The sequence below is a fragment of the Podarcis melisellensis genome, assembly GCF_964234715.1.
Source record: "Podarcis melisellensis genome assembly, chromosome: 16".
NCBI lineage: Eukaryota > Metazoa > Chordata > Lepidosauria > Squamata > Lacertidae > Podarcis > Podarcis melisellensis.
In genome coordinates, this window is record NC_138533.1 from 16,218,144 (window position 1) to 16,244,257 (window position 26,114).

The following is a 26,114-nucleotide window of genomic DNA, read 5'->3' on the forward strand; positions in this document are numbered from 1 at the left end:
CACACCCCACCCTCTTTACACCCCTCACTAACCTAATCTATACCCCATTGCCTCCCACTCCCCCATTATTCCCTCCCCCTTTTACCCTGGGCTTTACTGCACAGCTGCTTTCCACACCCACCTCTCTTCTTCCTCCCCCCAACCTGCCAAAAAAGTGTACCCTCAGGTACCCCCCTTCCAGCCCTCCCCTCATTTTCTACCATCCCCATTTATTTCATGCAATAAAGCTCTCTCATATCCCTCCCCCCCACACCTGGGGGGAGGATGTCCCTCTTTCTACCCCCAATTATCCCAGGTACCTTCCCCATCCCTCTTGCCTATTGCAACCCTCCGTTTTCTATCCCCCATTTGTTTTGTGTATATTCAAGGCTCTCTCATATTCTTCACACACCCAAATAGCTGGGGGGTGTTTCCCTTCTGCCCCCACAAAAACGCGCCCCAAGTACCCCCATTTTACCAACTACAGCCCCCGTCATCTTTACCCATTTGCTTCATGCAGCAAAGGCTCCCTCATCTTATTTGGGGGCTCCCTCCTTATATCCCCCCCAAAAAATGCACACCAGGTTTCTCCTCCTCCTCTCCCCCCCCCCCCGCATTTTTCTACCCATTCGCTTTATTCAATAAAAGCTCTCTCTTATTTTTTGTTATAATTCTCCTCCCCCTCCCCTTTGCTGGGGGGCGCCCTCCTTCCCTCCCCCCCCCCCGCCCCGCTTCCTCTTCCTACCTTCAGCTCGGCCGCCTCCGCCATCTTGAGGCATCGTAGCCGCCGCGGCCGAAAGCGGAGGGGGCGGCCCAGGGAGCGGCGATAAACTCCGCCGCCGCCCGAGAGCCGCACGGAGTGCCAGAGGGGGCAGGAGGAGGGAAGACAATAGAGGGTTGGAGCGCTGGAGGAAGCCCCGCCCCCTTCGAGCTCCGCGGAAGGGCGGGGGTAGATGAGAGGGGGCGGAGGAAGCGCCGTAGAGAACAGCGGGGAGGGCCTAAGGGAGCGGCGCTAAATTCCTCTGCCCGCAGTCAGGCGCACCGTGCTCTTTTCAGCCGCTCTTTTTTGGGGGCGCAAAACCAAATTGTTTAGTTTTGGGGGGAATCCTCCCCTTAAAAATAGTAATTTTACGCTTTGGGGGCTGTTTTTCCATCGCGTTGCTATATATCCGGGGTTTCTCTGACAAAATTTCCCTGACAAAATCTGTATACCGCTTGGTTGTAAGGGGGTGGGAGGTGGGGGAGCTCAAAGTGGTTTACAGAAAGAATAAACATTTTAAAATTGTCAGTTGAAAACAGCTTAAAACGACTATTTCAAACATTCAAAAACAACGTTGTTTGACGATCAAGTAAAAACCATGCCTAACCATGCTAATCTCTGATGCAGCGGCCCCGAGGCTGTCATTTGATTGCAGCCACCCCCACCCCATAATAATAAATGGTGTGACACCTTAATTATTAGCAGATTTATTGTGGCAAAAGCCTGCTCTGTTTGGTGCATGTAGTGGCACCCACAATTTGGCAGAGATACGTCTGGGACTGGGAAGGTAAAGAGTAATAATGCTAGGTAGGTAACCAGCCTTGTAGCTGGAGGGTCTAGCGCAGGTGTCAGCACACTTTTCCAGCAGGGGGCCGGTCCACTGTCCCTCAGACCTTGTTGGGGGCCGGACTATATTTTGAAGGGGGAAAATGAACGAATTCCTATGCCCCACAAATAACCCAGAGATGCATTTTAAATAAAAGCACACATTCTACTCATGTAAAAACACACTGATTCCCGGACCGTCCGCAGGCCGGATTTAGAAGGCGATTGGGCTGGATCCGGCCCCCAGGCCTTAGTTTGCCTACCCCATGGTCTAGGGTAGGAGCAGGAGGAACAATCAGCACAGAGTAGCTGCAACCAAAATGTTATTATTGTTGTATTAGATTTATTTATATCCCACTTTTCCCCCAGTCTGGGATTCAAGGCGGCTTACACAGATAAAATATAACGACCTAAAAGTATAGAAAACACCATCACTAAAATGTAATTAAACATGAATAGAATTAAAATGAAGGGAGAAGGAAGGGTTAAATAGAATATTATAAGGCAAAGAAGCTAAAAAGCTGCAGTTGTGGTTAGGCAGCTAGTATTTTTTAAAAAAATATCAATTAAATGTAGGCAGTTAACAATAAAAGCATCATAGCACCAGCCCTTTCTTCAAAATACAGGTAGCCCTGATGCAGGAACCACCCTGGGCTCCTTTGTGAGGAAGGGCAGAATGTCAATTAAATATGTTTCTATGAAAATTATACAGGAAAGTTGTATCTATGAGGTTTTAAAACAGGGCATGTGGGCTGCAAGGCAGCCCATGGACTTCACACACACTAAATGGAAGTTTCCTGCTTTTTTCAAGAGCAAATGGGTACAAGCAGTGGCATAGCGTGGGTTGTCAGCACCCGGGGCAAGGCAAGTAATTTGCACCCCCTAACCCGTGGATTTGCGCCCCCTAACCCTAACCCCTCAGATGTTGCGCCCGGTGCGGCCTGCCCCCCCTGCAGCCCCCACGCTACACCACTGGGTACAAGTCACCTATTTGTACAAAATCAGCTCAGGAACAAGATGGGGAAAGGGTTAACACTTCACCTGCTCCCCACTCATGCTATTTTCTTCATTAAACCCAACCACAAGCTTCTATAGAGGGAAACTCAGCTATCATAAATGCGCAGCATTTTCAAACAACCAATCCATTAACGGATTAATTGGATGAAAAGCAGGCAATTGAAATCTTCTAGATGGCTGATGGCCTTCCAGCACAATCCAATATTTGTGTTTACTGAAAGCAGATCCATTTAAAGCGTATCCAAGGCATGTTTACAGCACTGTGGTCCATGAACGCTGATGATGTGACACAGAGCTCGTGGCAGAGTCGCGATTTGAACCCAGGACTGTTTGGTTTGTTGCTCACTGTGCTAGCCTGTATGATGTGTGCTGTGCGACATGGGAGAGAGCCTTCTCAGTGGCTGCCCCAGCTTTGGAACTCCCTAGAGAAGCCACAATAAGATTCAAAGCACTATCAATTGCACATTTATTCAAAATCCAGTTAAACCTATTCAGTTCAATTAATTCAATAAAACTGACGACCGTGATCCAGTGATACCAAAGCCCAGTACATTCATTTGCCTCCAGAGCCCCTTGCCCCTTAGCCCATACACCCCTGGTTAATCCCACTGCCCCCCACAGGGAATCGCTACCACCCACTTTGGGAACCACTGATTCAGGGCAGGAACTGGTCTGATGGTACCTGCCAAGGTGCTGATGCCAGGCCTGACCTCAGACCACACACTTTGGTTGCCAGTTTTCTACGTGGAAGTGAGTTCCGTGTACGAAGTCTCGGCAGAGTGTGTCCCTGTGACTTACCAAGTTATTTTTTATAGAAGGTGGTGTTTTCCCTGCCGGCTCAGGAGTCCCAGCTGTCTTCAGAGAAGTCCAGAAACGGTTGTGGTCTTCTCTGCAGTTCCTGCAAAGGAGCACTATGATCGAGGCTTTCTCAGTTGTGTGTGTGTCTTTCCCTTACTCCGCAGAAAAAGAAAGTATCAGACTATCCCAAACAGCTCAAAACCACTCCTTCCCCGTCATCTGGGAGGTTTATCTTGGCAGTTGGAACCCGGAAACCCAAGTTAACAGACCCAGGCTGGTTAAAAAAAAAATCATCACAGTTAAAAATAACTTATTTCTTTCTTTTTGCTGCCAATGCTGTGCTGCCCCCTGGAGCTCAGCACTCTACAGCGCCAAGAAGAACTGAACCATCCTACTCATTTATATGGCTCATATTTATCAGTGGTTTTCAAAGTGGTTCCCCGCCCCCCCCCAGGGTGGTGGGGTTACCCATGAGGGGCGCTAAGAGGCAAGAGAGGTGGCAGGGGGGCCCTGGAGGTATAAATGACTCTCAGACTTTCAAAACAAAAGTCTGGATCAAGTTCATCAAGCAATGTGCGTGATTTGCTTTTTCTAATACTTGCTTATTGCCATTGCAATTTATTATTTAATGTGAAGTGTTTAGGCAGACGCCTGATACAAGCATAATGTGTGAAGGGCACACAGAGTGAGTGTCTTAAGAATGTAGATCGGCAAGTGAGTTGCTCTTTAAAACAAGGGCCTCCTGCCACTTGCAGCAGTTGCAAAGCCCTCTCCGCAATTTCCCTGTCGGCCACAGTTCCTGGTGTGGCTTGAAAGGACCCCACGTTGTGTCATTTTGCTCTGAAACCCTTTGAGGAATTGTGGAATGTGTCTGAGATGGCCTCGCGCTCTCAAAACCCGCCTTTGGAAGTTAAAAACCAACAAAAACCACTGGACATCTCGTGTGATTAAAGGTACTGTAAGTAGCTGTCACAGCATCCCACAAAGGCTTCAGATGAAGACTTTGGAGGGATGCAAGCTTGCCCCCAAACCACCCTGAGAACGGTTTTTTTTTGGGGGGGGGAGAAGAAAGAAGATTCAACGCAGCACATTTTTTGAGTGCATAAATGCCCAGTTTGCACGTTCAGCAATAAGAGGAAAAGCCAGACAGACAAAACCCACCTGAAGTGTAAGTGGAAGGGGCAACGTCAAGATATTGGCTGAAAGTAACATTATTTATTGTGATTATTCACCAACAGGACTCAAGGTGGGTCATAGCAATTTTTAATTCAAAATTCAGAACAGTTAAAACAGATTGCAGTTACAGGAACAGGGTGGGCTCTGAAAACATACATCTCCAACATCAAAGGTCACAGCAAAGAGGTGTCTCTTCAGCATTTGGTAAAAGCTGTATAGTGAAGTAGCCAGGTGCAACTCCATGGAGATGGACTTCCACAACTTTGGAGCCACCACAGAGAAGACAGCGTCCTGGGCCCCATATTTCTGAGGGTGGTGGAACAACCAAGAGGGCCCCCTCTGCCAGTCTCAAAGGGTCTGTAGGGAAGGAGGCGGTCTTTGGGGTATTTGGAGCTTGAGTCTTTTAAGGCTTTAAGCACCAATGTAAGCTTGAATTGGGTCCAGAAATGAACTGGGGATCAATGAAGCTATTTTAAAAGTATGGGCTTCTCAATGGAACCCCATCCAGTCATCTGGCCACTGCATTTTGGACCATTTCAAGTTGTCTTCAGGGCATAGCTGTCAACGTTTCCCTATTCCGAATAGGATTCCTCGCAAGAAAAGGGAAAAGTTGACAGCTATGCTTCAGGGGCAGCCCTACTTAGAGCATGTGGCAGTAATCCTCTCTGGAAGTTTCCAGAGCATGAAGTACACATGTACTTTCAATCAAGCTTTACATTGTCTTGTGGAGACACACCCAGCTTTTGCAAAGGAAGCTGCTCACTCAACTTATCTACCCTGGGCAGTAAGTACATAAGGTCCGAAGAAGAGGTTGCTGGATCAGGCCATTGTCCCAGCATCCTCTTCTCACAGTGGCCAACCAGTGAGATGCCTGTGGGGAACCTGCAAACAGGACCTGAGCACAAGAGCTCTCTCCTCGCCTGTGGTCTCCAGCAACTGGTCTTGAGAAGCATTTACAGTGGTACCTCAGGTTACAGATGCTTCAGGTTACAGACTCCATTAACCCAGAAATATTACCTCGGGTTAAGAACTTTGCTTTAGGATGAGAACAGAAATCGTGCTCCGGCAGCGCGGCGGCAGCAGGAGGCCCCATTAGCTAAAGTGGTGCTTCAGGTTAAGAACAGTTTCAGGTTAAGAACGGACCTCCAGAACGAATTAAGTACTTAACCTGAGGTACCACTGTACTGCTTCTGACTATGGAATCAGAGCTAGTAACCATCAATAGCCCTCTCTTCTGTGAATCTCTTTAATCCTCTTTTAAAGTTGGTGGCCACCCCTGTTTCCTGTGGCAGGGAGTTCCATAGCTTAACTTTGTTCTGTATAGAGAAAAGCTTTGGTCTGTCCTGGATCTTCCAACATAGTGGGCCATAAGCATCTCCTTTCACTACCCCTTCTCTCCAGTCTCTGGGGAAATGGCCGCAGTCGGAGGAACAGCTTTGTGTTAGTTCCTCCCAAAGGCATTTTTTTAAAAAAATGGACTATAATTACTCTGTGCGCCATTTCCAGCGTCCCTTTCAAGGAAACCAAGCAAACAAGGAAGTTGGCAAGGCTTTCCACCAACCGTGTCAGTTTCATCGGACAAATTCGGAACGGATAAAAGCAGAAGGCAGATCAATTCAGTACATGCATATCTAATAATTTCATTTGCGATTTGTTCTGTTGATGGGTGGGGATGGGGGGCTGAGAGCAATGCCGGGGGGGGAGGGTGGAATCCCCACTCCAGGGTAAATGGAAACTTTGCTCAGATCTTTGGCAGACACTGTCTACACCTTGGAGGCAGCGAAGCTTCCAGTTGCTGAAAACCACAGAAGAGGAGAAGGCTCTTGTGGATTTCCCTTTGGGGCATTTGGGTGTCTACTATGAGAACAGGAGGCTGGGCTAGATGGGCCAGTGGCCTGATCCAGCAGCCTCTTCTTTAGCTCCTCCTTAAGGCAGAGCTGGCCTGCCCCTAAGGTGATATGGAGCGCCGGCCTCAGGTGGCAGAACTGCACCTGCCCCATCACTTCTGCCGCCAAGGTGGGGTTCTGGTGTGCGGTTTTGCCGTTCATCTTCAACCCAGGCAGAGGAGTCGCTTGGCAATGCTTTGAGGAGTGACCTGGCTGCTGTCGAGTTTGGTGAGAGCTGGGGCCAAGGGAAGTGGTGGTAATGCAATGGGTGGCAGAAGACAGTGGCAATCCCCATTTTGTCTCAGGTGGCCACCCCTGTCTTAAGGATTAGGGACTTTGAGCCAGGGAGGATGCAGCAATTCTGTATTCTGTACACAGCACCCAGCAGGTTCCCATTCCTTCAAAAAAAAGAGTGCTTTATTATTTTTTTGCCCTGTGAAATTCTGGGAAGGTCATCAGCTTGAAAACTGGGCTATTTCTCTCTGTTCCCTAACTGGGTTGGCAACCAACTCTCCCATTCGCTCCACCCTTTCTCTATGGAAACAGGTTTTTTTGTCCCTGGCTTCCCATTGCATTGTGGGCCGATGCAGAAGGTTGGCTGCTCTTGCTTAGTTCGCTTCGGAGGGGGAGGGGGACCCCTCCAAACACAGGGGGTCCATTTGGGGAACAGAAATGCAGGAAAAGGGGAGAGGTAGAAAGGAAAGGGTGGACCTGAAAGTGGTTCACTTTGCCAGACTACCCTCTTAAAAACGGGTTGTGCCATTTGAGGGAATTTGCAAACAAGAGAACGTGGGCCCCAGTCCCTCCTTAATTTTTTCCGTACCAGAATGAAGCACATGTGGAGACACTCTGCTGGATGGTTGCCATTTTTATCATACAGCACGAAAAGGAATTTTGTGCCGGAATTCAGCTATAACCAGCATGCATATTGTCACTGGGGAGAACTTCACTGCACAAGATGTGGTGCCTATCGCTGACAGTTTGCCACAATAGTTATAAGGACCCTGCATGGCCAGGAGCAATGTACCTTTCAATGTACCACTGCTAGGAAGCAACAGTGTGTGGACAGGCTGTTGTCTTCATGTCCTGCTTGTGGACATCTGATCGGCTCCTGCTGAGGCATCCGATTGGGCCCTCTTGGAAAGAAGATGCTGTGCTGGATGAGCACCCACCTTGGTCTGATCCAGCAGCCAGGCTTTTGGGGCTCATCCACATTTCCACTTGAACCATATTTTGATGGTGTCACATCCCGATTCATTCTCCCAGGTACGAAAGCATTTTTTCGTTCCTCTGCGATTGCACCTTGCGAAAATTCAAGCTCGGTTAAGCAGATCTCTCTCCAGGCTTTCTACGCAACTGATAAGATCCGATTCAGCCCCAAAGATTGCGTTTCCGCAAGGCAAAGCCACGGGACAACGAGAAAAGCTCTCAGACTGGGTGGGAGCAGTGATGGGATTAATTGGCACACGATGTGATCAAAATATGAGTGAAGCAAAATTATGGACAAGCCCTTTGACGTGCTCAGAGAGGGTGACCCATGGGATAGACATGTGGGGAGGAGGGAAGAGACAGCAGACTGAAGGCATTACTGCCAGGCACACATAATTTATTTGAGTTCTTTCCGCAGGACTCAATGCAACCTGCATTTTTCTTTTAAAGAAACAAAACTAAACACAAGCATGCACGCTTTCTCACACAGTTGTTAAATACACAGTAGCACAGATCTTTTTTAAGATGAAGCAGCAGCAACCACCCCTCTCCAGGTGATCCAAACGAGATTAAACAAATAATCCTTGGCAGAGGTCAGAGTGCATGGCCTTGGGGTACCTGCCAACGTTTTATGATTCCAAGAGCTGAAGGATGCATCTTGTGCAAACTGTCACAGCCGTGATCCTCGCAGAAGGGCTCAGCCATTAACCTAAAAGCCACCCTCCTTCAGAGCAGGGGAAAGCAGCTGCCCCAGACAGTGGATGTGAGGCACTACTATGGATGGCAGAGGGGGAGATGGGCAGATCAGAGGCACGTGGGACCCAGTTTGCAATGGGGCATCCTCTTGCGTAAGCCTTGCTAAAATGAACAGGAGTAGCACAAGAGCATTACTCCTGTTCATTACAGCGGCAATTCTGGATCACCCAATGGAGCAGAGGGTGATTGATGGCTCCTAGCCACAATGGTCCAAGGGCCGGAAGCAGCAACACTTCTGAATACCAATTACTGGAAAGCCCAAGAGGGGAGAGATGCTCTTGTGCTCAAATCCAGCTTGTAGGCTTCCCACAGGCATCTGGTGCTGGCCACTGTGAGAACAGGATGCTGGACTAGATGGGCCCATGGCCTGATCCAGCTAAAAGCTCCTCTCATGTTCACTCTGCCAGAGACTCCAGGCACAGGTTATCCTGTCTAGCACAGGTTACAGTGTCGGACTACTAGGACCTGAGTTCAAATCCACACTCTGGGTGACCTTAACCTCCACTCTACACTTGTCTTCCCCAATTTCTCTGTTCTCTTTTTGTTTCTTATCCCTACCTAGAGTCAGGGGGTGTCCTACTAATATTGATCGATTTTTTAAAATAAAAAAGTTTTCTTTTTATTGTTTATAGCATGGTTTTTATTTTAAATAATATGTGGGAGAGGGCACCATGCTCTGTTCATTGCTTGCAGCCTCTAAAGGTCTTAAGCTGGTCTTAATATGTTGGGTCTTGACCCCAGGGAGGGAAAACCCTACTGGACCGAGGCCCACTGTCAACTGTGTGGCTGCAGAGGGCATCTCGGCATCTCTGACACCAAAAAGCCTTGGGGCTAAGGCCCATTGCCTTGGAATAAGCCAGTTTCAAGATGGGGATATTGATTCACTTCCCTTATAGTCTCTCTTTTATAGTCTTTTATAGTCTTCCCTTATAGACTCTCCTTTCTGTTCACCAGCCCAGCCCATATTCCCCATTCTACAATAATAATTTAAAAAGAAAAATGTCAGGGGGTGGGGGGTGGGGGGAGACAGAGGAAGATATAATACTATTTTACAAAAAAAAAATTCCCAGTACAGCACATGGGTGGGCATCACGGTATCTTTGCTCCCTGCTGCATAGATTTGTCACTTGGACAACTCCGGAAATCAAAGCTGACCTCTGGAAGAGGTGTGTGTGTGTGTGTGTGTGTGTGTGTGTGTGTGTGTGTGTGTGTTTGTGTGTGGACAGGTGTCTTGATGCTAGAAAGGTGCAGGAACCACAGGCCAGGATTCTTCTTGCCCTCCTGGTATTTGCCTCTGCCATGGAATGGAAACCTGGAATGAGAAAATGATTCGAACACTGTGAAGAACCAAACATTGAAAATGTTACAGAACACCTGAAAACGCCATCTTGGTAGTCACGATAACCCCAGGGCTAATTGTTCATTGCTGCAAGAATGAGCTCACATGTGTTAATCTGCTTTGAAGCCTTTGTTTATTAGTTGGGAGAGGAGAGGCTTCTTACAAGCTGCCTGCCAGCTACTCCCTTATCTGAGAGATGGATAAGACAGTTGGGAAGGGGCCTCTGAGCCAGGGGTGCATTAATTGGGCTACTGATGCCGGCCTAAATAGTTTGCTTGGTGTGTAAAGGTAAAGGGACCCCTGACCATTAGGTCCAGTCACCGATGACTCTGGGGTTGCGACGCTCATCTCGCTTTATTGGCCGAGGGAGCCGGTGTACAGCTTCCAGGTCATGTGGCCAGCATGACTAAGCCACTTCTGATGAACCAGAGCAGCGCATGGAAACGCCGTTTACCTTCCTGCCGGAGTGGTGCCTATTTATCTACTTGTACTCCGTGCTTTCGAACTGCTAGGTTGGCAGGAGCAGGGACCAAGCAAGAGGAGCTCACCCCATTGCAGAGATTCGAACCGCCGACCTTCTGATCAGCAAGCCCAAGAGGCTCAGTGGTTTAGACCATAGCGCCACCCGCTTGGTGTGTAAGTAATGCTTAACATATTAGTGCTTGGCAGACAAGTCATGACGACCTCTCACTGCTGCGGTGTCCAACTCGTGTCTGTAACGGCACCGAGGCTTTGCAGGTTGTGTTGTTAAGATGGCACTTTTCTTTAATAAAGGGCGCTTTTGACATCCTTTGGTATCCCTGCACCAAGCCACTTTGGGCCTGTGGATCAGCACAATCGGCATAGGATTCATGAGCTTTGCAGCAGAGCTGTCTCGCCTCTTGGGGGCAGCACTTGCTTGGAGGTCCCGATCTTCATTTTGGAATCGATTCCTAACCCAATGCAGCAAGAAATCTGCTTGACTACATGGGAAGGAAATGAACTTTAGACGGGCTCAGAAAGTATTCTGAGTGCTCTGAGCATATTCTTTGGGTGTGCAAAATAGCTTTCTCCCCCTCTCTTTTTGACTAGGAGTGGGATCTTTGATGGTTGGTGGCTTCTACAAGCTACCAGAATATTACTATTACAGTGGTACCTCGAGTTACAAACGCCTCAGGTTACAAACGCTTCAGGTTACAAACTCCGCTAACCTGGAAGAGTTACCTCGAGTTGAGAACTTTGCCCCAGGATGAGAATGGAAATTGTGTGCCAGCGGCGCAACGGCAGCAAGAGGCCCCATTAACAAAAGCACACCTCTAGATAAGAACAGTTTCAGGTTAAGAACGGACCTTTGGAACGAATTAAGCTTGTAACTAGGGGTACCAGTGTACTATTATTACTGTTGTTATTATTATTATTATTAAATTGCATTGCATTCAAAGGGCACAGAGCAGTTCACAACCAAAAAAATACATAACAACAATCTCACATGAAGGGGAAGTGGGAGGCCTGGAAATTTGCCAGTCAACCGTCGTTTGTCCTCAGGATCCGTAGCAGCATCGCATGGACTTCCTCGTCCATGAAACCCTGAATTGGAGAAACACCACATGTCAGACCCTGGGAAAATTCACCAGCATCTTAGCATCTTTCCAATAATCACTTTTCTGCATTTATTCATTTTATTGCATTTGCAGTCCATCTTTTTCTCCAGGGAGCTCCAGGTGGCACACTTGGTCCCCCCCCCCATTTTATCCTCACAACAACTCTGTGAGGTAGGTTAAGTTGAGGAGCAGTGACTGAGCTCACGGTCACCCAGTGAGCCTCACTGTCAAATGGGATTTTGAACCCTGGTCTCCCAAGTCCTAATAGTCTGCCACTCTAACCACTATACCACACTATATGCCGTTTTGCCTAATGCAGACATGGCAAAGTGCCTTATGGTATGTTATTTCCTTTTTTATAACAGTTTATTAATTTTCAAAAATAAAATAAAATATAAAAACAGTATAGAAACAAAACAAAATGAATCAATTATGACAATTCAGAGCATACATCTTAACTCAATTGACTTCCCTCCACTCCCCTTCTTGGTTCCATTGTATTAACCTATTCATGCATGTTCCTAGAGCCTTATATTCTTAATAATCCAATCTTAAAACCTTATTCATCTTAATACAAGTAACATTTAGAAGTTCTACTAATGTACAAATCTATAGATTTATTGGTATGTTATTTCTATTAAAAGATGTGGCCTTATACACACTCCCCTGATACATGCAATGTTTGCAACACATCTATAGACTGGGAAACTGCACCCAAAAATCTGGAGAAATGTGAATTTTGAAGGATAGCGGAACAGTACTCATGTATTGTTCCAGAACTGTCAATTAGGTACCTTGTGGGCTGGCAAGAGATCATGTGACTGGATGCTCCTCCCCATATTACAAAAACAAGCACATTCCCACGCATAGAGAAAGCTAGACATCACAGAGGGGCATTTCGAGCCTAGTTTTCTTTTGCTGACATGCCAGAGTTCTATATGCCTTTTTCAATAATAAAAAATAATCCCCATCTGGGAGTTTTTGAAACATGCAATCCAGATCTGCTGAGAGAGGGGGTTCAGTAGAGGAAGGTCAGCTGTGTGCATAGACCAGCCCTTATCCTTCTGACTCTGTATGGTATACAGCAGCCTTCTCCAACCTGGTGCCCCCAGCATGGCTGGGATGGGTGGAAGTTGGACTCCAAAACAGCCGGAGGGTTGGCATGGGAAGCAGAGGTTCACTATTCCCACTGGAACACCATCCCCTGTCCCCCCAAAGTTATTAAGTTTCCAGGGGTCCACCTCTTGATCCCAGACTCTGGGAAGGAATATCTCCTCCACTCAAGGCTTAGGGACAAGCACCTCTGAAATGCTTACTTGGGCTGCGTTGAGCAGGTGTGTTCTGTAGATGGCTACAATCTCTTGGTGGTTCTTCTGGACAACCTGAAATACATATGAGTAAGCCGGTGAAATGAAGTCCACAGACATTCTGCTGGCAGAAAAACGGTGGGGGACTTCAGGAGCAGGTTGCACAACAGCCTAACCTAACTCACAGCGTTGTCGTGGGGATTAAATGAGGGGAGAACCATGTATGCCACCTTGAGCTACTTGGGGGAAAAGGTGAACTATAAAAGTAATAAATCAATAACAGCAGGGGAAACAGGATGGGAGCAAAAAAGGAGGAGGAAGAAAAGTGGTGGTTTAAAACAATGGGAGAGGTCTGAATAGATTGGGAAGGGAAGAACATAGAGGGGCTGCAACTAGGGTTTTTAATTTTATTTTAAGGAAGTCTTAACAAGGAGAAATAGTGGAGGTGGGTAGAACACAGCAAAACCTTAACTCCCTTTTCGCTGTACTCAGTCCTCGTTTTAAACCTCCACTTTATTCCTCTCAGTGTAACCTCCGGTTTGCTCTGCTCAAACCTTTGCCATTACAGTGGTACCTCTGGTTAAGAACTTAATTTGTTCCGGAGGTTCGTTCTTAACCTGAAACTGTTCTTAACCTGAAGCACCACTTTAGCTAATGGGGCCTCCTGCTGCCACTGCGCCACCGCTGCACAATTTCTGTTCTCATCCTGAAGCAAAGTTCTTAACCTGAGGTAATATTTCTGGGTTAGCGGAGTCTATAACCTGAAGCGTATGTAACCTGAAGCGTATGTATCCCACGGTACCCCTGTATTTAAAACTACCATTTCCCCCCTCTCAGTGTGTCTCCATCTCTGCTCAACTCAAACCTGAACCTTGGTCTCTCCTAGTCCTCATGTAATCTCCACAACAATTATGTGAGGTAGGTTAGGCTGAGAGGTGATGTCCAGCTCAAGGTCACCCAGTGAGATTCATATGTGAGTGGGGATTTAAACCCTGGTCTCCCAGGTCCTAGTCCAACACTACTCCAGTGCATTATAGACAGACAGACAGACAGACAGACAGACAGATAGTAAGCAGTCTCTATAAACTGAAATAATTTGGGGACGATGACCCCCAAGGCTCACTTCATTCTGCAGCTGGAGTCGGGCACGTTCGCTGCGCAGATTAAGAACTTCGCTTGAAAGCTTCTCTGTTTCCTTCAGCAACTTCCTGATCTGAGGGGATATGATAAAACAGGTGGCATCCAAGTCAAATCTATTGCATGGAATCCCTGAGCAGACTCCTCAGTCTTAGTCTTCCCAGCTATATTATGGGGTAATAACATTGTAAGGGGGGTTGGACTAGATGACCCTTGGATCCCTTCCAACTCTACAATTCTGTGATTCTATGTCCTTACCAACAGGGTCACTGGTGCAGAGTGGTCAAAGTTAATGGTATATTTCTAATAATGCTAACAATAATATTTGTTCCCTGTTCCCCCAAGATGGCCCTTGCAATTCAGGCAGGCCCAGTGATGCCAGGGGTTCCAGTGAAGTTATGGCACAGATCTTTTCTAATTCCCCACTTGCTCCTTTGATCTTGACAAATTTACTGGTTCCGCTAAAAATATGACAAATTCTCACATATTAATTAATTCTTAAAAGCATAAAAACTTAGCTGTTATCGGGCACCTCATACTCTTGAACTGTGCTAGCCAGTCATTATAGGAACAGCTGAATCTGGGCTTTAATATATTTTTGTGACATAACATTATTTACGTATCTCCATAAATAAACAAGAACTGGTGGCTGAGATTGGATTTCCCCCCTCTTCCCTCCCTGTCCCTTCCCCTTGCATGTCGTGCGCAGGGACTGCCTTGCTTGAACTGATTCTACATTTAGCCATGTTGGGAGCCCTTTTGGACACAAATAATAAAGGCATAAGGCCGAAAGGGGTTAGCTGCCCCAGCCCTCGAAATTTCCCCTCCTACCTTCCCTTCTCTGTCCTGGCAGGTCCTGGCCAGCTCTTCCATCTTCCTATTCATCTTCTCCATTGCGCTTTCCATCATCTGGGACTTCCCTCTCAGCTCCTCCACCTCCTCCTCATGCTCCACAGCCTCAGCGATGAGCTCCTCGTTCTTCTGCTTTTCAGAAGCAAGGTCTTCCTTGAGGCGGGAGCACTCCCCGCTCTCTTCCTCATATTTCTCCCGAAGGGCGGCCAGCTCCTCTCCCAGGGCTTGTGCTCTGACAGACAGCATGCCACGGACTTTCTCATGCTTCCTGAGGGCCTCCTCTTCCTCCTGGCGCAGTTCGGCCATTTTGGCGACGAGGCGATCAAGCACCTCCTTCAGCCGGGCGGCCTCCTTGTCTCTTCCTCCCAGGGAGACCTGGACGGCTTCTAACACTCCTTTCAGCTCTTGCAGGCCTTCCTCCAGCTCGCTCATCCGCTGCCTGACCTTCAAGTTGTCTCCAATGGCATCTGAGGCCTCGGAGGAGCCTTCCCGCCAGGCCTTGTCCTCTGCCACGGACGAGTCAAGGCCGTTGGCAAGGAGGCTGCGGTCCACCTCAAGGGCGTGGCTCTCCTCCTCCATCTCGGACACCAGCTGTAAGGCCTCATTCTGCTTCTTCACCACGTTGTCCAGCTTCCAGTGCAGCTCCTTCAAGATGCAGCTGTCGAGATTCTCTGGCCTCAAGTGGCCGGCCTCTTTGGACATTTGCCTCAGGAAGGTGTCCCTCACGGATACCATCTCCTTCCTCTGGGCCTCCAGCCTCAGGCGCAGCTTCCTCGATTCCTCACTCTCAGCCGAGAGCTGCTGGTTCAGAGAGTCCACCGTCTGCTTCAGCTCTTCCACCAAGCTCCCTGGTGCCTCTGCCTCGGCGGGTCCATCTTTCGGAGAACACAAACTCCTCAGCTGCTCTTGGAGCTTCTCCCTCTCCCTGCTCAGCTCTGCCAGCTCCTTCACGAGGCTGCCATTGTTCTGCTTGAGGTCCCACACCTCCTTCTCCAGGTCGGAGCTCTTCCGGCAGGGGCGGGCCTTGTTTTCTGCCACCTCAGGCTTCGGCCTGAGCTTGACCTGCCCAGAAGAACCCTCAGGGAGCTGGTTCTTGTCTTTCCCAGCTTTTCGCAGTTCCTCAGGGGCTTTGGCATCACCCGCGGGCAGCTTCTCCTCATCTTCCATGATACCATTCTCTTCTTCTCTGTGATACCCATTCCTGTTGGCCACAACTCTCGACCCAGAGGCCAAGATGGCTTCCCGGAGAGGCCTGGCTTTCTCCAGGAGAGCAAAGTTCACTCGCTCCAACTTAGCCAGGGCTCCTTCCAGACCCACCACAATCTTCTTCCAGGCAGACACGCTCCTCTTGACCGCCCCCGATGGCACCGCTTGGAACTGCAGCTTGCTCCTGAGGGCCTCCTCTGCCTCCCACTTCAGGGCCTCGTTCTCAAAAGCCACCTCAGCATTTTCCCTCTGCACTCTGGCATATTCTTCCTCCATTTCTGTGAGGAACTGGGACAGCTTCTCCCCAGAGGGGAGCCCACTCTCTTGCTTCCCCACCTTCTCACACTCTCCCAGGTGCTTCGCCAGCAGCCCACGCAACTGCTGGTTCTCACCCTCCAGCTCCAGCGTACGGGCCTCCATCTCCTTCAGCGTCCCACTCTGGGCCTTCTTCTTTCCCTCGTAGACGCTGATCACGGCCCTCATGTTCTCCATGTGGCCCTCCATCTCCTGCACCCTCCTGGCGGCACTCTCTTTTTCCTCGATGGCTGCCGCAACTTCGTCCCGGAGGCGCTTCAGCTCCTCGTCGTGGCGTTTCCCTTCTTCGGCCTCCTCCTCGCCAGGCCACAGGACTTTCTCCTCCTGGGCCATGGGGGCCTTTGGCTCCTCTTTTCCTGCTTCTTGCGCGGCCGCCATTTTGGCTTGCTCTTTCTGAAGCCTCTCCTCCTGCTGCTGCTGCTTCCTCCTCTTCTTCAGCTCTTGCACTTGCGCGGCCAAGAGGTTGAGGTAATAATCTTCTTCCGTGGCATCGCGGCTGTACCGTTGGCTCAATTCCTCACAGCCCTGGCTCCCTCCGCCCCCCTCAGGAAGGAGCTGGTTGATCTCCTGCACCTGGTCCCAGACCCTCTCCTTTGTCACTTTGCACCCTTCCAAAAGGGTGTCGCATTCTTTCCTTTTCTGGTCCAACTGCAGTTCCAGCTGGATTACTTTCATCTTCTCGTCTCGGTACCTGCTCCTCCACTCCTTCAACTCAGGATCCTCCTCTTCTTCTTCATCGCTTTGGTCCCCAACTTCGCTCTGGAGGTTCAGGCTACTCACATCAGTCTCTCTCCCGCTCTCAGATGGAACCTGGAGGCACAACCCAAACCAATGCATGAGCTAACTGAGAGGCAGAAGGTTTTGACCCATCTGCAACAGGTACACATGGCTGCAAGGCAGGGGGTGTTGGTTTCAGTACCATGGATAGCTCCTTCCTCGGAGATGTGCCCCCAGGAAGAAGCTGTCTGTGGTACTGAAATCACCAGCCAGTGGTCGGTGAGGCCAAAGACACAACTGAGCAGATAAATTAAGGTAAATTTTACCTTTGTACAGTTGGCTAGTTTGTATTCTCCATCCAAACAAGCAAGAGGCATTCATAGAATCATGCAATTGTAGAGTTGGAAGGAACCCTGAGGGACATCTAGTTAATGCCATAAAATGCAGGAATCTCAACTAAAGCATCCATGACAGATGGCCAATAATAATAATAATAATAATAATAATAATAATAATATCAACTGGCCTTTCACTCTAAACTCCTAGGGTGGGTTCCAGCAATTAAAACACAATATTAAAAACAGTTTAAAACAACTGCAGAAAAAAATGTGGGTTCAAAAAATATACATTTCAAGTGTCAAAGGCCAGGGTAAAGAGATATGTCTTAAGTATTTGATGAAAGCTGTATAATGAAAGTGCCAGGCACACCTTAGGGCGGGGGGAGTTCTACAATGTAGGGGCTATCACAGAGGAGGCCCTCTCCCAGGCTGCCACTACCCCAAGCTTTTGAGGGTGGTAGAACAACCAAGACAGCTCCCTCTGTCAGTCTTAAGACCTGATAGGTTCTGTAGGAGAAAAGGCTCTTTTTCAGGTATTTGGGGCCTGTGTCATTTAGGGCTTTAAACACTAACGTAACCACCTTGAACAGGGCTTGGAATCAAACTGGCAACCAGATTTTTAAAACAGGTGTTATAGGAGATCTAAATAGTGCACTGGCCAATAATGCAACTAAAGTTTTGGACCAGTTGAAGTTTCCAAGACATCTTCAAGGGCAGCTCCAGCAGTTTCCAGGAAACAGTTTATTAAACAAATAAGCATTCCCTTCTTACCTGTGAACCAGTCTCTGATGAATAATCGCATCCTAGTTCTGTGGAAGTTGAGAAAAAAAGGATTTGAGCGGAATGATATTCTGGAAGCGCATATCCCCAAAGCACTTTGTTTGCCTACCTCTGCCCTGAATTCCTTCTATCCAGGTCACAAGATAGGACTCAGATACTGGTAAGCAACAAGAAAGCGGAATGAGTAAAAAAGGTTATTGCTCTTGGACAGTTAACCACATTACAACTAATGCTTCTGGTTGTGTGAGTTGGACCACCTTGATCATTGTGAATGAGTGGTCAAGGTCAGGGTTGGGGAACTTCTTTGACCCCAAGGGCCACATTCTCTTCTGAGCAGCCTTCTGAGGGCCACATGCCAGAACTGGCAGAATAATGAATGTGCCTTTTACCTTTGTACAGTAGGTTGGTTTGTACACCCCCACCCTCTATCCATCCAGTTAAGTAAGATACGGTATGTTTTACCAGAATTTAACAATAAATTCCTGCCAGACAGAAATACAGTCTGAAGCAAGGCTGCTGAGGGATGCAGAGTCCTATAGATCAGATAGAGAGGCCTAGATGCGCCCCCTGGCTTTGAGCCTTAGGGGCCCCACCCCTTCTGTGATCACACAAAGCCATTTGGGGTGAAGGGCCTTTTGTGGAGAGCGTGGTACTAGAAATGTGGTTTTGCTGTATTTGTGTACAGCTGAAAACACTGGCAGTGTTAAGATAAATTCAATAGCGTAAACAAGTTTTGATGGATGCAATAATGGAATACTGAATCGTATAGTTTTTGTAAAACAGAGAAGAAGGGAAGTCATTGATATCTTAAGGATGTATAATGAAGAAGAAGATGAAGAGTTTGGATTTGATATCCCGCCTTTCACTCCCCTTCAGGAGTCTCAAAGCGGCTAACATTCTCCTTTCCCTTCCTCCACCACAACAAACACTCTGTGAGGTGAGTGGGGCTGAGAGACTTCAGAGAAGCGTGACTGGCCCAAGGTCACCCAGCAGCTGCATGCGGAGGAGCGGAGACGCGAACCCGGTTCCCCAGATTACGAGTCCACCGCTCTTAACCACTACACCACACTGGAGTATTTTAAATTGTAAAACAGAAAACTTAATAAAATTATATACAAGATACAAAAGAAATAAGAAATGTGGTTTTGCTGACTGTAGTGGGAGTGCCTGTTTTCCTCCACTTATGCTCTACTTGTCTTTTTGCAAACAAAACAAATACAGTGGTACCTCTGGTTACGTACTTAATTCGTTCCAGAGGACCGTTCTTAACCTGAAACTGTTCTTAACCTGAAGCACCACTTTAGTTAATGGGGCCTCCCGCTGCTACCGCGCGATTTCTGTTTTCATCCTGAAGCAAAGTTCTTAACCCGAGGTACTATTTCTGGGTTAGCGGAATCTGTAACCTGAAGCGTATGTAACCCGAAGTACCACTGTATTGGTGCTTCTTTATCCAAAGAAAACAGGGATCTCCTTAGTGCACCTGATCCCACTTGCAAATGAACATTCCAGGGCTCACTCTAAGCTCCTGGCTGTTCCTTTGTGGCCACACCCATACCTGCCACACACCTGACATCACATGGGACATCAGGTGTGGGGCATGTGGGTGTGGTTTGTGGTGAATGACCTCACAAGTCAAACTGAGACCCTTGCTGGACTGAACTGACCTGAATCTCCCTAGGAACCCTTGCTACCCCCAAGAATAGTGGAAGAAGCTGTCCTGTCACCCGTGTTGAATTAAGATCCAACCACTTGTCTGACTGGCTTCAGTACATATAAAGATATGGCATATTGTCCACTGGTTAAGAAGCAACGTGTTTTGGACCAGCCTTGGAACACCCTGGGGAGAGGCCCAGGAGCTTGGGAGGTGCAGATCTGGATGCTGGGCAGGGGGATGATTGGGTTGTCCAGAGAAGGTCCTGCCTCAGTGTCTTTGGATGCCCCGAATGTGTTAGCAGACCCTCCTGATGTGATTCTGACACCATGTCCCACCAGGAAAGCTCTTGTGTCCGAGGCCACATCAGATAGATAGGTGGCAATAGAACATGGCGACGGTTGTACCCGTGCAATGAGATCTAGTTGCCTTGCAGGAGTGCCCGCTTTCTGGCCCAATCACATGCCTAGGGATGACCACCCTAGGCAAATGACTGTTCAAAAAGGGTATTCGTGGTGGGGTGCATGTCAGGCATTGGGAAAATGTCTTAGTTTGCACTTAGCCATATGCCTTAGAACTCTGCTCTGAACTTTGCCACCAGCATGGTGTAGTAGTTAGAGACTAGGACTTGGGAGACCTGAGTTCAAATTCCCACTCGGCCACGAAGCTCATCGGGTGACCTCAGGCCAGTTGCTGCCTCTCAGCCTGACCTACCTGAGAGGGTTGTTGTGGGAATTAAATAAGGGCTAAGGCCCGGGACAGACCAGGATTCAAGTCATCCCCCCCCCAACTTGGCCATGAAGCTTGCTGGGCGACATTTGGGGTCACTCACTGTCCCTCAGTCTAACCTACCTTGCAGGGTTGTTGTGTGGATTAAATAGGGATGGGGAGAACCATCTAAATAAACAGAACCTACACCATCTATGTCTGGGCATTATAGTGATTTTGGAACCGAGTCTTTGGCAATGAGCCAGCTGAGAGTCTGAGCAGCCAGGGCACTGGCCAGCCAACCGCTCCCTTACCTTTTTTCTTCCACTTCTTCAGGGCAGCCCGGACCAGCCTCCTCAGCTTGCGATTCTTGGCCTGCGTGGCGTAGTAGAGGGAGTCGTGGCCTGTCTTGTCAAGAAGCGTCACATTGGCCTCATTCTGCAGAAGCAGCTCAGCTGACTCGGTGCTTCCACTTTCACAAGCAAGGATGAGAGCTGTCCTGTGCAGGAGCAGAGGAGAGAAAGATAGGTAGTGTGGTGTAGTGGTTAGAGTGAAGAAGTAGGGCCTGGGAGAGACCAGGGTTCAAATCCCCACTCGGCCATGAAGCTCACTGGGTGTGACCTTGCACTCAGCCACGGCTCCTCAGGCTAACCTACCTCACAAGGTTGTTGTGAGCATAAAGCGGGGGGAGGGGGGAGAAGGAATGACGCTCCATGCCACCTTGAGCTCCTTGGAGCAAAGAAGGTGCAACAGGCATGCCGGAAATAAAAATAAATAGCCTCCTCACAGGAGGAAAGGCAACAGCAGGAGATATTTCAGCTGGGTTGTTCAGGAGATCATTAACAGCAGCAGAATCAGACCAGGGACTGTGTGGAGGGGGAAAGGGTTAACAGCCCACCCACTGCGCTCATGATCTTGGACCCCCCCCCCCATCTGCTGCAATTTGAGGGAATGGGGGAGATATATAAAGGCAATGCTGTTTGGAGATATAAGGGTTAAAGTGAGTTAGAGTTTGTGCCTAGAGACAAGGGATGGACCACAGGGAAGGCAAGAGCAATCTATGCAGGCCATAACCCAGCCAGTGGGACTTTCTGAACTCCTGGGGAGGGGAGGAATGAAGGTTGAACAGAGAAAGTATGAACAGGAGATTTGCTGTTGTGCTGTTCATGACATCCAGCTGATGCCCCCTAAGAAGCCTAGCTAATCCCCAGGAGATGCCCAGTGTCAAAGCCTCCAGAGACTCACTTTCCATCCTTATCAATGAGGTCAACCTTGGCCCCTCTCTGCAGCAACTGGGAGCAGATAGCAGGCTGGTTCCCCTGGGCAGCGATCATCAAAGGCGTCCGTCCATTCTGGAGAAATAGCGTGGGGAAAAAAAAGAAGATTCTTGGAATCTTGCTTTGCGGTGAGAAGGCAGGTAAAATTAAGAATAGTAATAGCTATAACTGTGTAACTTCCAGCTGTTCAAGAGAGGGGCAACTGGTTCTGGAAGACACCCCCCGCCCTAAGAAACTATCAATTCACACTGGACCAATAAGCTCCATAACAGATGTCAAGGTTCTAGCCCTCAGTGGGTAGAAGGACCAGCAGCAACTTTCACAGTCCAGCCTGGTAGGGCTGTTTTTTTTTTGCAGCTGGACAAGGAAAAGGGCAGGAGAGGCTTCTCTTGAGGGTCTCCCCCACACACACACTTCATCACACTCCTAACTATAACTCATAGTCAGCTGCCCCAAGTCCGATACTACCGTGGATCCATCGCCCCCAGATTTTATTTTGATACACCAAGCAGAGCCTGTTCAGACGTACATTATCCATGACATCCAGGAAGGCCTCTTGATCACACAGGAGCAGCACACTGGAAGCACACCCGGAGATGGCTGTTAGCGGGGGCGATTTTAAAAAGTGGAGGAAAGCAAGGATTAAAAGTCAGGGCTTTTTATACCATACGCATAATAATATATACATGCAAATAACATACATATTTCGATAGCAGTTTTCTCCCAGGCCAGCTAGCACACTCTAGAATACAAACAATGCATCATACTTGTTTTAAAAATCTGAGAAACACCTATTTCTTTAGATCCGGATGGCTGCAATGTGCTTTATGTGGGGCTTCCCTTGTGCTTGACCCGGAAGCAGCGGTCAGTGCAGAATGCTGCAGTGCAGTTGTGAGATGCTGTCTGCATGCAGCACTCCTGCTCAGAGAGTTGCAATGGCTGCAGATTTATTACTGGGTCAAGTTCAAAATGTTACTATTAGCATATAAAATACTTAACAGCTTGGGGCCAGTTTACTTGCAGGATCCGCTTTTCCCACTCGACCACTTCAATCTGTGGAACTACAGGTGCTACATTAAACATACCCATTAAACATTTGTAATAAATTGGTCTTTTAGTGTGGCAGCACCCACACTTTGGAGCTCCCTGCCTGTTGACACTGGGCAGGCACCTTCACTGTACTCTTTTCAGTGCCCACTGAAAATATTATTGTTTAGGGACGTGTACTCAGACATTGGGCTTTTCCACACTTACCTTTTGCCCTGCTCTTTCCAGGCAGAGGTCTGTGCATTAAAGCTCTGTGTCTGTGGTTTTTGCTTTGTTTTCTCCCAGAGCTAGTCCCGCTCTTTAAAGCTGAATTGGAGCAAATGGCTATTCAGATTTTCTGTGGATTGCTGTTTGCTCCGACTGAGCTTCAAAGAGCGGGTTTTCATGGGGAAAGCTCCAGAGCACAAAAAAACAGTGCTCAGAAACAGATCTTTAAAGCACAGACTGCCTAGAAAGAGTGGGCGAAAGTGTGGGGAAGTCCACTGATGTGTTTTAATTTAGACTGAAGCAAGTGCTTCACTACATGATGGCAAACGTTTAAAGGATACTTGTGCCCCAAAGAGTTGAACCAGGCTTCCTCAACCTCCGCCCTCCAGATGTTTTGAGACTACAATTCCCATCATCCCTGACCACTGGTCCTGCTAGCTAGGGATCATGGGAGTTGTAGGCCAAAAACATCTGGAGGGCCGAGGTTGAGGAAGCCTGGGCTGAACATTCTTGCAAAAGGCCTGAGCTGTTATTTGATGCTCCAGGCAGGAGGGAGGAAGATCAACTTTAGCACAGGAAGTCTCCCACGCTGAGAAGGACCCCAGGTTTCCTTTGGGGTCTGGCTCAAGGATTTGATTATTGATTCAAATGCTACTCCCCTACGTGACCTCCACCTGATTTGAATCATTTAAGGACTCACCCGCCCAATGTAGTGGTGTCCGGTTCTCCCCATCTACACAGTCTTCATTGGCTCCATGCTGCAAGAAAGAAGTTTTTTTTTTTTTTTAAAAAAATGCATTTCATTGGCGTTGATAACTTGCCACACCCTGAAGGCTCAGAGTAGTAACACCCCCCGCCCCCAAACAGCAGTGTCACAAACCAATTCAGTAAAATCTGAAGGAGTGTCTCCACCCCCATCCTTCTACCCGGACACTGAGGTCCAGCGCTGAGGGCCTTCTGGTGGTTCCCTCACTGTGAGAAGCCAAGGTACAGGGAACCAGGCAGAGGGCCTTCTCGGTAGTGGTGCCCGTCCTGTGGAATGCCCTCCCACCAGATGTCACAGAGAATAACAACTACTGTACCAGACTTTTAGAAGACATCTGAAGGCAGCCCTGTTTAGGGAAGCTTTTAATGTTTGATGCATGACTGTATTTTAATATTTTGTTGGAAGCCGCCAGAGTGGCTGGGGAAGCCCAGCCAGATGGGAGGGGTATAAATAATAAATTATCACCATCATCATCAAATTGTAGAGTTGTGGAAGGGATCCAAAGGGTCGTCTTGTGCTTTTAAATCCTCATGGGGAGGGAGTTCCACAGCTCAGGGGCCATCACAGAGAAGGCCCTCTCCCTGGCCAACACCACCACCCTGAGGCTCTCAGAGGGCAGAGGAACCACGAAAAGGGCCTCCTCTGCCAGCCTCAGCATCTGAGATGCAAAATGTATTTCCATGGAATATTCTGATGGTCCAGGTTGTAGGATGCAGCATCCTTCTCATTGCAGGAAACAACAAGCACATCATACATGCTCTGCATACATTGAAGCAGATTTTGATTTATGGACACATCCTAGTGCCAAAGGTTTCCACCTTCTCCCCCCTCTCCCCCAATATCTAGGAACAGCAGGAATTATGTCTGGCTTCAAAAAGAAAACGCTTAATCAGCGACTCTGTTGCTCTCCCCAAGGTGCTGTTTCAAGAGGCATCGCTGGCACAGAGACCTGGGCCTCTATGACCCGGAGGCTCCACAAAGGATGATAAGCCGCCAAGCAGGAATCTCTCTGCTTTCCTGATCTTCACATCAACACACCCTTTTCTCCCTTTTGCTGTAATGATTCTCAACCCAAGATTTCACACCCCACCCAGCTCTTCATTTTCCCCTTTGCCTCCGTGTTGAAACTGCCTCCCAGGTGAGCCTTGCAGAATCACAGGGAAACGATTAGGCCCAGAAATTATTCCATCACTGCGAGGGCGGCTGTTTTCAAGTGGTGTTGATTATCGTTAAAGATCAGGCAGGAGTATTATAAAACAAAGAGCTTTATTTAAAACAGCGGTGACAGCTTGGGGCACACAGACAGATGACAATCAGGGGACAGAGACCACAATTCCTCAGTGACAGATATAAAAAGTTTGCCTCTTCCTTCCATCTATTTTCCTTCCCTTTACTGCAAGGCTTGTTTGATTACAGGCCTTTCAGGCTCAGGGATTTAATATTTAATAACAAATAAAAACAAATTTATTTATCCACTCCCCTCAGAAGTTTGAGGCTATGGGGTGTTGGCCCAGGAGAGGCCTTCTTTGTGGTGGCCCCTTCTCCACCTTCCTTCTCACGGAGCTGTGCCTGGCACCTTCATGGTACAGCTTTCAGCAAATGCTGAAAAACCTGGGTTTTGGCACTTGAGATGCGTGTTTTGAGGACCCACCCACCCAGATTGTAATCTGTTTTAACTGTTTCTAATTATAAATTTTAAATGGTTGAAACCAGCCCTGGGACCTGTTAAAATGTACCATTATTATTTCAGGAAACGCAGTGAGAGCCTTCTGGCTTCCCATCAGCAGGGCCTGTTCTGCTGTTTTTTTAAGAAATCATACAACTCTTAGAAAATTTAAGGTCTTATTATTAAGGGCAGACATGGACCTGGTTTGCATGTGACCCTAAGCACAGTGCAAATGTGTGAATGTCCCAGAGAAGAAACTGTGGCTCCATTACTTCTCTGGTCTTCCTGATGTCACCCTGCTGGGAGCCGTGTTTTCTGGGGCCTTATGGTTTGTCTCATAACCAAACCACAGGCCCAGGTTTGGACCATGGCTTAAGCTCACAGGAGGAGGACTGAAGGTGGGTTGATGCAGCTGCGGCCTCCTCTCTAAAGACCCTCACACTTGTGCTTTCACACTCAACCTTGTATAGACTGAGCCGCTCTTGATCATTTACAGCAGTGGTTCTCCAAAGTGGGTGGTAGCACGCACTGTGGGATTACCTGTGAGGGGAAGGCACTAAGAGGCAAGGAAGTGGCCTCAGCTTCTGGAGGTGTAAATAACCCCAGACTTTGAAAAGTGGTGTCAGGGATCAAGTTGATTTATTTGGTTGAACTAATTAAACTAAATAGTTTTAAATGGATTTTGAATCAAATTGCAATTAATTGCTACCATTTTGCATTTCATTGTGTTATGATCTTCCTTGGTGGGTTGTAGGTACTGCTATTCTGAACAAAGCCCTTTCCGCACCTTCCAGCGGAGAGGGTGTTGCGTGCAG

General features: G+C 48.2%; 2 protein-coding genes across 6 annotated transcripts in view; both read right to left on the bottom strand.

Moving 5' to 3' along the window:
- PIAS3 (protein inhibitor of activated STAT 3) overlaps window positions 1-3,547 on the bottom strand; it is a 31,881-nt gene extending 28,334 nt beyond the window's left edge. Inside the window, exon 1 of one of the 4 annotated variants that reach the window (XM_081893021.1) lies at window positions 3,380-3,547. Coding sequence is in view for 3 of the 4 variants with exons in the window: in XM_081893018.1 (XP_081749144.1) it covers window positions 725-748 (24 nt within the window). In the remaining variant the exon portion in view is untranslated. Of the gene's footprint in view, window positions 1-724; window positions 866-3,379 lie in introns of those variants that run through there. The other 3 variants (XM_081893018.1, XM_081893019.1, XM_081893020.1) reach the window with 3 other exon arrangements.
- A 5,798-nt stretch (window positions 3,548-9,345) lies between these two features.
- The window catches only part of ANKRD35 (ankyrin repeat domain 35), a 28,713-nt gene continuing 11,944 nt past the window's right edge, over window positions 9,346-26,114 (bottom strand). For both annotated transcript variants that reach the window (XM_081892999.1, XM_081892998.1), the window contains exons 5-14: window positions 23,568-23,625; window positions 22,143-22,213; window positions 21,582-21,688; window positions 20,651-20,835; window positions 17,969-18,006; window positions 14,601-16,952; window positions 13,756-13,845; window positions 12,642-12,707; window positions 11,214-11,311; window positions 9,346-9,718 (exon numbers count right to left, since the gene is read on the bottom strand). In XM_081892999.1, the coding sequence (XP_081749125.1) occupies window positions 11,249-11,311; window positions 12,642-12,707; window positions 13,756-13,845; window positions 14,601-16,952; window positions 17,969-18,006; window positions 20,651-20,835; window positions 21,582-21,688; window positions 22,143-22,213; window positions 23,568-23,625 (3,030 nt within the window). In that variant the 3' untranslated portion in view covers window positions 9,346-9,718; window positions 11,214-11,248. The remainder of the gene's footprint in view (window positions 9,719-11,213; window positions 11,312-12,641; window positions 12,708-13,755; window positions 13,846-14,600; window positions 16,953-17,968; window positions 18,007-20,650; window positions 20,836-21,581; window positions 21,689-22,142; window positions 22,214-23,567; window positions 23,626-26,114) is intronic.